Source organism: Poecilia reticulata, linkage group LG16, assembly GCF_000633615.1.
Source record: "Poecilia reticulata strain Guanapo linkage group LG16, Guppy_female_1.0+MT, whole genome shotgun sequence".
Lineage (NCBI taxonomy): Eukaryota > Metazoa > Chordata > Actinopteri > Cyprinodontiformes > Poeciliidae > Poecilia > Poecilia reticulata.
In genome coordinates, this window is record NC_024346.1 from 3,125,199 (window position 1) to 3,136,196 (window position 10,998).

General features: G+C 37.1%; 2 protein-coding genes across 3 annotated transcripts; one reads left to right on the forward strand and one right to left on the reverse strand.

Annotated features, from left to right (window-relative positions):
- Positions 1-560: 560 nt before the first annotated feature.
- On the reverse strand, positions 561-6,722 carry mettl25b (methyltransferase like 25B). The gene is made up of 8 exons (XM_008430815.2): positions 6,379-6,722; positions 6,150-6,268; positions 5,042-5,258; positions 4,893-4,955; positions 4,603-4,740; positions 2,553-3,316; positions 1,330-1,514; positions 561-1,237 (listed from the first exon to the last, which is right to left on the reverse strand). Exons 1-8 carry the CDS (start codon positions 6,517-6,519, stop codon positions 1,152-1,154), a joined length of 1,713 nt encoding a protein of 570 aa, XP_008429037.1. The 5' UTR covers positions 6,520-6,722; the 3' UTR covers positions 561-1,151.
- Positions 6,723-7,263: 541 nt separating this feature from the next.
- Positions 7,264-10,562, forward strand: isg20l2 (interferon stimulated exonuclease gene 20-like 2). 2 transcript variants are annotated; one of them, XM_008430817.1, is made up of 5 exons: positions 7,266-7,385; positions 8,523-8,590; positions 8,703-9,341; positions 9,632-9,832; positions 10,395-10,562. In XM_008430817.1, exons 3-5 carry the CDS (start codon positions 8,763-8,765, stop codon positions 10,497-10,499), a joined length of 885 nt encoding a protein of 294 aa, XP_008429039.1. In that variant the 5' UTR covers positions 7,266-7,385; positions 8,523-8,590; positions 8,703-8,762; the 3' UTR covers positions 10,500-10,562. The 2 variants fall into 2 exon arrangements, with proteins under 2 accessions (XP_008429038.1, XP_008429039.1); XM_008430816.1 differs by having other exon boundaries at positions 7,264-7,385; positions 8,523-9,341.
- Positions 10,563-10,998: the final 436 nt, after the last annotated feature.

The following is a 10,998-nucleotide window of genomic DNA, read 5'->3' on the forward strand; positions in this document are numbered from 1 at the left end:
TCCATCCATCCATCCATCCATCCATCCATCCATCCATCCATCCATCCATCCATCCATCCATCCATCCATCCATCCATCCATCCATCCATCCATCCGGTGCATCTCCAGCTAACGTTCTGGGTGAGAGGCGGGGATCACGCTGGACAGGTCGCCAGTCTGTCGCAGGGCCCTAAATACTAACTAAAATAAGTACGGTATTAGAAAATAGAGCAAAAAAAAAAAAATCTAATTTGCACCATAAAGCATGGAATTGATCACATTCAGATTTTTAAGAGTGGTTAGATGCTGTTTCCTCAGACTTTATGTATTTTACTAGAATGAATTATGTGAAAGGCTGATAACATACTTACTTTCACACAGCATATATAAGCTTGCAGCTGCTCTTAATCAACATTAGTGCCTTCATCTGAGAGAATGAGTCTCATTCTTTGTTACTATGATGACATGCTGACTCACCTTTAAAAGAGTGAAATCAAAAACCCACAAGATGAAATAGATGAATTACTCTTAGAACGTTGATTAAATCAATAAGAATCCACAAATTTCTTCTCAGCAAATTTGATTTTTGTATTTATGAATTGATTTGCTTAAAGTGTTTGAAATGCATCCTCACATTTGCCTGACATTTAAGAAAACTGCTCCACACAAACCTTTCAGCATAAAGTTGTGAAATCTACACTGTAAACAAGATTAATGAGACACATAAAACAAGATTTGTCTGGTTCCACTTAAAGCAACGTTTTATTTCTGCTCTCAGGTTAAGACACAAAGCAGAAACAAAGAAAGCATTCATAAAAAAAACCCCCTGAAAACAAAACAAGTGATGTCACAACAATTATTTCTGTAAACTGAAACCAAACCCTGAGAAAAACATAGGAAGACCACATGTCAAACACATCTTCACTAAATGGTAGAAAGACTTCATTTAAATAACATACTGCTCATGTTTAGAGAGTTTTACACAACAATCTACATCAACCTGTTGTTCTAATCTTCATATGGCCCACATGAATATGTGCCATATGAAGTTTATTGCATTCCCTTATGAATACAAGACACATAATCCATCTCCTGAAACAATCCCTTATCTTCCTGACCTGATATTGCTGCAAACAACAGGTTCACAATTAGATGGATTCTGTTTGTTCACACTATCTGGACGGCTTCACAGCAACAAGGACAAAGTTTCTTGGAGAAAAGTTTGGATTAAAGAGAGGAATAAGCTGACTGTCCACACCTGTAGAGATAATAAATGTTATATTCAGTCGGGGGGTTCAGTTGCACAAGACTGTAAGAGAAATAGTCCTTCCAGACTATTTAGCAGCTCACCGTTTTCCTCCAGATAGATCATCCTGTCTAGCAGCACTAAGGTCTCCACCACAGGAGCCAGCAACAGGCTCAAAGTGAAGTACACCACCACCTTGTTCTGTTGTTTCAACATAGCCTCCACCCGCTCCTGGTCCAGGGGTAAATCAGCAGGCAGGCCGACCCGAGGCAGGCCCAGTCGGGCATATCTACCAGAAACAATGGAAGTCAATAAACAGGTCATGAACTAGGAAACTTTTTAAAAATTCAACAAGTCAATTTGTCTACACACATCAGGACAAAAACTTTTAATTCCTCTGTAAGAACTAGTATATAAAAAGATATGAGAACAGAAATCTACATATTTATCTGGTCTTCCTGCCAGGGATCAGTAATTAATTACTTTCATTAGGAACAGAAGCACCTCTCTGTGTGAAAAAGAGTTTTAATGTTCCAGTTGACCCCCATCTATTCATGGGGTCAGTATTCATAGATTCTTCTCTATAACTTAACTCCAATTATTTGCAGAAAATTAGCTAATTCACATGTTTCCATAGAAGATACCGTACTTGAAAGAAAATTCAGCTTGGAAAGCTGAAACACATGGGTGCCTTACTACTTGACACACTATTGGCCGGCATTCGCAAAGCAGCCAAAGGAGAGCCATTTATTTTCCTCGGAGCTGATTGGATGTACCACTAGGAGCGGAAATAAGGAAGACATTTTACCTCACTGATACTAAAAATAGCTAACAAGACGTCTACGTCACTCAGTTACAGGATCCACACTAGAGGGTGTTAAAGTCATTGTGACATGTCATTAGTTACTTTTGGTGTTTACTGACTGAGAAAAAAAAAAGTTTTGAATGACAGACCAACAGACTAGCTGATCAGTTGAAATATCGGCTGATTATAATCACCAGAAGATTTGTCGTTGCATCTGCAGTCCCAACAATTTTTTAACATTTCTATTTGTATTGTGCTGTCAGTTTAACATAGCTATGACTTGGTGCTATTTGTATTTATAAACTGTACTGTATAATAAATAACTTGCATAAATATTAACTAATTTTCTTCATTTAAATTAAAGACTGATAATGCTCTCCAGGCTGTGAAATGACAATTAGTGCTTATACTGATGAATAAGACATTTAAGGAAATGTATTCTACTGTATCATGAAAGTATAACAATGAATCTACACCAAATGAAACCTTTACGAGTGATTGGAGGCTGCAGTGTTCACTCACTCAGTAAAAGGTAACAAGTGGGCTTTCTTTATGGTCTGGATTCCTGCCCTGCGGAGATCCGGTCTCGCGTCCCTGATGAATGTCTCCAGTATCGCCCGGTAACAATGTGTCCTGAGCTGCTTGCTCTCCTCCCCGAGCCGCCGTACATAGTCCTCCACAGCATGACACGCCCCCTCTCGTGCTTTATAGGAGAGCTGGTGCCCAGACAACCCTCTCACCCAGCAGCTCATTGGGTATCCAAACTCAAAGTGAAACAACTCGGTGCTAGGTGTGGGTGGACTGGGGGGTGAGATCAGTCCTGGAGGCGTGGGGTTTTCTTTAGTAGTGATCTTCATGTAGCAACACGCCACAGAGGTGATGCCCCGAACTTGAGGGCAGTAGACAAAGTGGCGGAGGAGAGTGGCGCTGAGGTCTCCACATGCGTGCAGACCAGTCAAGACAAAGTCTGGATAGTCCTGCAGACGGCTTTCCTCTGGGTTTATACCGGCTTCAGAGGCAGCCTGCATGTCTGAGCAGCAGCTTCCCTCAAAAAAAGTCTGTTCACCTCCACTGTTTGAATCATGTGAAGGACCTTCAGGATGTGATAGCTGAGTTAGATCTGAACGTCTCTTTTTTATGGGTGCAGATGAAGCTTGGGGTACTTCAGTGACATGATGTGCGTCTTTCAGCTGCTTGATAAAACCTTCCCATGATGCCCTGGGGTTGACCCAACCAGCCATGTGCCGGGGAACGGAGTGCGCTTCAGGAAGTTGAAAGGAGCAGTTCTGAGACAAAGATTTTTATTAGTCCGATTGGCTGCTGACAATGGCCAACAAGGGGTGAAATAGATGTAAATTTTTACTGAAAAATTACCAACAAATCATCCAACATTCAATGACTAAATAATGTTAAAACTTTAGAAAATCATAGAAAACTTTCTCATGTAACTGTAGTTGAAATATAGAGAGACATATTTCCAAACAGGACTAACTTTTACAATAACCACATGAAAAACAAAACAACTATGTAGATAAAAACAATCCTATTTCATTAACTACATTAGAAAATGCCTTATAGTAGTGGTGTCCAAAGTGCAGACCCTGACTTCAGTTCAAGAATGACACCAATTTGAGGTGTTTGATGTAGATGAAGACTTCTTATTTTAAATTAGAGCAAATAGACAAAATAAAATATTCTTACAATAGAAAATATGGGCAACAACAGAAATTATTTCTCTTCAAATAATAACACTTTTTGTATTGTCTTGGAAGGATGACATCTAGTCAGTGACTCTTAGTCAAAAGCTGACCTTGCTGCACCCAAATCTGATTTTAATTAATTTATCAAACAGCAAGAGTTTTAAAAGAAAAAATGTTCTAAAATTTTTCAGTTTATTGCCCCCAAATTGACTCATTTTTGTTCCAGTTTTCCAACTGATACCTATAAAATTTGTAAAATTTCTTTCATAAAGTAAACTTTTTTTTTTTTTAAGTTTTGGATCTATTATAGTTCAGACATCCATTTACAACAACAAACATTACTATTTTGTTATTGTATGGCATGCTTAGTTTATTTTTGAGTAAATAAGAAGACATTTTTTAGCCCTCAAGTTCATTTGACTTGACAATTTTGGCCCATCTGACAAAAAGTTTGGACACCCCTGACCTATGGGCTGGAACAGTCGATGCTGTTTTAATATAAAGCTTGCCTCCCCCAAGTGGCCAAAAGCAGCAACTGCAAGTTCAGTTGAATAGAAGAATAGAGAAGAAAATTCAGGTGTTACAGCAGCAAGTTAAGATAAGTGGGACAATGAAAATATACATAGGTAAAAATGATAAAAATAACACTAGGACACTGACATTTTAAGTAGTACCATAAAATTCTTGAACTTAATCTTGGTTGCTATTAAATAACTGTGCTAAGATCAATGTTAAATATTAAACTTTGTGAGTAGAATGAAAATGAGATGCTAAGAGGTAATTTTTGCAAAAAGTACTTTTAATCTGACAAACAAACCTTATCAAAACAAATATAATTTTTTTAATGACTATATGTGTGGCAAAATACAAACCTTTTTCCGTTTTTCTTTCTCCAGGGCCCAAAGTAACTCCCCATCGTACCTGGAAGCCATAGCAGCCAAGGTGTGATCAGCCTCAATAGCCGTCACAGACAGTCCAAGCCCAAAGGACAGAAAACGGGTGAGGTGACCCTTTATAAAATGTTGGAAAAGAAACAGCATTCAGTTTGCGATCATTTGAATCCCAACTAAACCTTTTGTGTTTCATAAAAGAGAGAAATGCACTAGCTGCATGTTAAATTGCAACAGTATTGGTGCAAATTAGGGACTGCAGAATTTTATACCTGGCCAGATCCCACATCCACCACTCTCCTGCAGCCTGTCTGGTCACACAGTTGTTTAACAAGCTGTGGAGAAAGAAGGAAAACCCAACAACATCTAACATAGAAACGGCAATATGTTGTAAACCTACAGTCAACAGAAATCCCTGTACCATGCCAAGCTTTCGGATCTCATGCTGTTTCTTGGGTTTGACATGCTTCCTGAATATGTGGCCCAGTAAAGAACTCTGACTCTGGTTTTGCAGGAACTCATCAGGCTTCACCGACGCCGCCACCCCGCCTCGGTCAGGCCTGCACTCTCTGGGAAATGCCAGGGCATGAGCAGTGGCACGGAAAGCCAGGAGGGACAGGGGCCACACTGAAGGATATCTGGAATCACAAAGTCTTTACTTTTTATTTACCACACACTTTATGTATGAATGTTGCATTTCAGTTACCACTTTCTCAAAAAACAAGTGTTTTAAACATAAAAATATGAAAATATAGTTCAATTAAAATCAAACTTGCCTCATGACTAAAAGACTGAGGATCACCCACATAACAAATGGTGAGGGATCACAGACTACACGATTTATCAAACCAACCAAAGTTAACAGAGTATCAAACTTTCAAAAAGGCAACGGTTCAGACTAATAAACTTAACAGTATTTGGTGGTAAAAGAATATATTCTTAGAATTTGGATTGTTATATTTCTATGCCACTCCCCCATAAAATGAATGAGATGCAATGAAAATTTTATTTAGTTTAACCCACAATTTAATATGATTTGGGAAGTGTTGACTGTATTTTCTGTTTTACTCTCATTACGATTTTGAAACATGTATTTGACATCATGTGTGGGTTTTCTAACAACTGAATATTGGCTGTAATCTAAAAAAAAGTCTATTTTCTATTTTGAGAGACATCTTTGCAATGTTTGGGGTGGACTTTACAGATACATATTTACACATTGTTATATTTATTCTATTTGGAAAAAATATCAAGGTGTATTTCATGATATGTATAACTCAAATTAAAACTGCCTAAAAATGTCAGAAAGTGAATATGGCAAGTCTTTATGTTATGTAGAACAATCAATAACCTTTATAGTGAAACTACAGGAGATTCTTGTCAGCTGAAAAGTTTGTAGTTTCTGTAATTTTTAAAATTATTATTATATTTTTAGTTCGTGTCAGAAGACTATTACTAAGACTACAAATTTTATATTGAACACCATAGGTTGAGCCTTTCTAAAAATGCAACATTATGATGATCAGTACCTCCTATCTTCATGAGAAGCATCCAGCAGTAGTTCTGCAGCTTGTGGATATGAAATATCCTGCAGCACAGCCTGCCAGGTGCTGGGTAAAGTCTGCCACAGATTTTCAGTGAAGAACTCCTGTGAATCAATCAATCAGTTAACAACTGGGGTTCTTTCCTCAATAAAAGAAAAGTGATGAATGTGCAATATTGTGTTCGACTGCTATGTTTAAATACATGTATACACACAATAATAAAAGAGTCGGTCAAATGACTGTACTGAGACAGAAAAGTGGTGAGTCTCCTCGCCAGGTCTCTTTGTTGTTGTGCAGTGAAACTGGCTCTGAACTCCGCATCTTGTGCTGCTGACACTGACAGTGGTTCTGACATGAGTCTCCGTAAGCTAATGCTAACATGCGTTAGCGTCTCAAAGCAGTTTAAATTAAAACTACTTTAAATACCAGAAAGGCTAGTAATTCGTCTTCAAATCAAGCTATAGAAACGGCACAAAATATCGTTTAATGCAAGAAATACTGACTGATTTTAAAAACTAGCTAGATACTGTTGCTGAACTTTCCAGCTTACATTGGCGATGCGTTCATGAACTCCTCGCAATTTCTGGCTTCATTGATTTACAAGCTTTTTAGCCCCTTGCTTTTTTGTTATGCAACTTACAAATCTTATTATTATTATTATTATTATTATTATTATTATTATTATTATTATTATTATTATTATTATTATTATTATTGATTAATGATAACAGTACATTTTATATTTTCTATGAAAACGTGTTAGACAACAAAACCAGAACAAAAAATAAAAGCCAGGTTTTTTTATTATTATTTTGTTATTTTACAGAAAGAAGCATGCATCTTTATCTGCTTTGAGAAAACATTCCGGTTTTTATTGTTCTTATTATTAAGGTTGTTTTTCCACATAGTCAATGCATACATGTAATCAGTCAGTTCCTCAATGAGACCTGTAGTTTAAAAAAATATATATTACGAAAAACACGCCTTAGTTATTGTTTTCTTCTTCTTATTTCCTTAATGTTTCAAATATTTAAATCTTTCCAGTAATGGGGACGTTGAAGCACAAGTGGAATGCGGACATTGTTTTACTAACTTGAAGGCAGCACGCCCCGGATGTTGATCAGTCGTTGTTGTCACGAAGCAGGAATCCTCGTGTGCGCAAGGCGGGCTGCTGGTGTTTTAACATGTTTTTATCGCTATGTTTCTTGGTCTCCTTTTAGGGTATGTATTGTTTAAATCATAAAAAAATAGAAACAAACTGAAACATGTTTTTTTACGTTCGGTTATCTTTATTTTCATTAGATATAGTTACTATTAGCCTTTGTGAGCTAACGTTAGCCGTGATAAAATGTTATCAACGAAGCTTTAACACCGTAGAGGAGAGTTGCATTATTTTTATAGGCTTGTTTAGCATTATTTTGTGTCAAAATTCACTTGTATCAAGAATGTCATTTTGTTTTGTTTTTACTCGTAAAAAAGTTTAAAAAGCAACAGGAATTTAAATTCGGTGTTCTTCTATAGAATATATGTAAACGTGAATTCAACAACTTTGTATTATGCCCAGTGCGAACTGCTGGTGAGGTCAGAGACAGATCTGGTGGTTTGTTTATTCTGTTCTGTTGTGACCTGTAATTAATATAATAAGATTTCACTGTATATACACATAAACCATTTAAAAAGACTGCGTTGTCCAGTTTTTATGTAAAAACTGAAAAACAATTCACATATAGATCGTTGCAATTACTTATAGTTTCAAATAATATCTCAATGTTTACTCTCAAGAAAAAAAACATCTTATTCTAAAATACAGAGAATAAGCAATTAGTAACTTTGCTTAGTGGACAGAATAGTATACCATCTGACAGCTCTGATTTTTAAATTACAATAGTATAAAAACTTTTTCTAGTTAATTAACTGGTTGCTAATTTCAAAACTAGTTTTGAAAAAGTATTATCTGATTGAGCGGGATAGATTATACTTCTTTAATTTCTATGGCATTATCCTCTGAGTTTTGCATCAAAAACATATTTCAAATAAGTTTGCTTTTTTTGTAACCCAACAAGACAAAGGGAAATGAAATGGAAATCTTTTTTTCAACTAGCTTACTGACAGTGTGCATCTACAGATGTTGGTGATTCTCATTAAGAGGCTTTAAAGAAAGTGTAGTCATTTCATAAATAAATCGTGGTCAATTCTTTTTGTTGGCATTTAAAGACGGAAATGTCAGTCAGAGTAATTTACTGTTCTTTTCCTGGTTGGTGTTCAGCTTCTTGGAATCCCCCATTAAACCTGTTCTTTGGCATTTTCAGAGGACTAAGCCAAGACATTGTTTGATAATAATGTATTTTTGTCTTACAGGGTGGTGCCTTTAAACTGTTTTCATCTGTTGCAATTTGGACTTCAAAGAAAAGAGACTTTTTGAGGCCGTGAGCATTAGCAAAATTTTGGATCTATTCGTTGCACAACGAGTAGAGAATTTAAGATTTTAACATGTCTGATATTATGATCCATGTTTCCCCCTCTGTTGATACCCCACAGGGAATTATTCCCACAAAGAACCAGAAGGGCAACAGGAAGAAGAAGCAGTTTTTAAAAAAAATGAAATACCTGAAAGGGAAAGGGGGTTTTAAAGATAACTCTCATCAGAGGAGAAACCATGAACACAACCAAGCTTCAAAACAGAATGGACCTTTCACCAGAGCTGCACCATCTCCCATGACAACAAAACGCCAAAGTTCTCCTCAATCTAACCCTTCTTCCAGTGGCGTTGACCATAACATTGACCATAGCTCTGGGCCTTCAACCTCCTCTTTTAACCCTCTGTCAATTACTTTCACTGTGACAAATGAAAATAACCATACAAAGCCAAACCAACCGGTCAACACCAAAACAACAGCAACATTGTCCTGCGCCTCCAAATCCAGTGCTCATAAGCTCTCCACCTCCATAGGGAACCCCACAAAGTACCTCGCCATTGACTGTGAGATGGTGGGAGCAGGACCCAAAGGCAGCATCAGTCAGCTGGCTCGCTGTAGCATCGTCTCGTACGACGGGGATGTGGTCTACGACAAGTTCATCAAGCCCTCCATGTACGTAACAGACTTCCGCACAAGATGGAGCGGTATTCGTCCCAGAGATCTCCTCAAAGCCACACCATTTGCACTGGCCAAGAAGGAGGTGATGCAAAAATCATTTGTAGCACAATAACGCCAAGTTGTTAGTTTTTTCTTGTTTTCTCATGATTTTGGCACTCAGTATTTATACTTGCAAGCTGTTATTATTTCATAGGGAAGTTATTTATGTTTACCTGGGTATTAATTCAGAATTAGACCAGATCCCACCTGTTTCTTTACAATTAGTGAGAGTCCAAATCATTAGATAAAAATTTTTCTACTAAGTTGCATGGATATATCTTGCATCATAACTTTCCCAAAGCAGAATGATAGAAATGTGCTGTGACTCTGTAGATCCTAAGGCTGCTCATGGGGAAGATTGTTATCGGCCACGCCATACACAACGACTTCAAGGCTCTCGGCTACACTCATCCTGCTAACTTGACGAGGGACACGTCGAAAATCCCTCTTCTCAACCGGAAGGCTGGTTTCGGGGAGAACGAGTGCGCCTCGCTGAAGAGACTCACCAAAGCCATCTTCAACCGTGACATCCAGGTATGTGTAGTTATGTTGATTTATACTAATTGGTTCTTTGATTTAAGAAACCACAAGCCCACATCAGTTGCCTTTTGTCCCTTCACCTCCCCGCCCATTTCAGCTCTAAAAAATGGTTGCGGTTGGCAGTTTAGTATTTATCTTTTTCAGAGAAAGTAAATGATTGTGATGCAAATTATGATTTATCTTACAATAAATGCTAAATATATTTTTGGTATTGTTGTTTTTGTTGTTAGAAATGTATTTTTTTTCCAGTGTTAATAATAATATATCCTTTGCATATGTATACAGTTATTTAATCAAAACCCCTATTTGTTCATGTTTAGCTTTTTGCCTAAAACACGTCAGGTGATGTCAGGTGATGCTCATGTGTCATGAGAATAATCTGCTTGATCCTCTCCCAGATTTTTAGGTTATTTAGTGATAATGTGTGAAGATCTTAATGATGTAAAAAGCTTCTTACATTCATTATTATCTTGGGAACCTTGAGTTTAAAGCTGTCAGAAGGTTAAATTAGAGGGTTAAATATTTTTTTAATGAAAGCTGTCTCTCTTGTCTGCAGACTGGAAGGAAGGGCCACTCTTCTGTGGAAGATGCCAAAGCTACGATGGAGCTGTACAAGGTGGTAGAAGAGGAATGGGAGAGGACTCTCGCCTCCACATCTTGATCCACGTAGTTCCATACTTGAAAGTGCAGAAATAAACCCAGCTCAACCGCCTTTAAATTTAAAGATGTCTTACAATGAAAACCAAGTTTATTCTTTTAGTGAAGAGTTCTGTTTTGGACTCTGGTAGACATAATGTTTCAAGACGTTTTTCACACCATGGTACCTCCAACAGAGGCATTCATCCATGAAAAAAATAAGGTACCTTTCTTGTTGGCTTGCTTTATTGCTTAAAGCTGTTGTATAACTGAAAGTTAAAACATGTTTTAGTAGTGGCATTTATGCAAGTGTTAAAAAATGTGTAGATGTTTTGTGCACACAGACCCAGTTTTATTCTGGGTACATGAAAGTCGACAGTAACGTCAAAATGAGCACAATTAGATATTTTTGTAGTATATTTTTCACACATGTATTAATCATGTGCGTGAAGACTAGTTTAATATATAGTTTTACATCAAAGGAATACCCATAATTTTTTTTACATTTTTATCACAACTTTTCA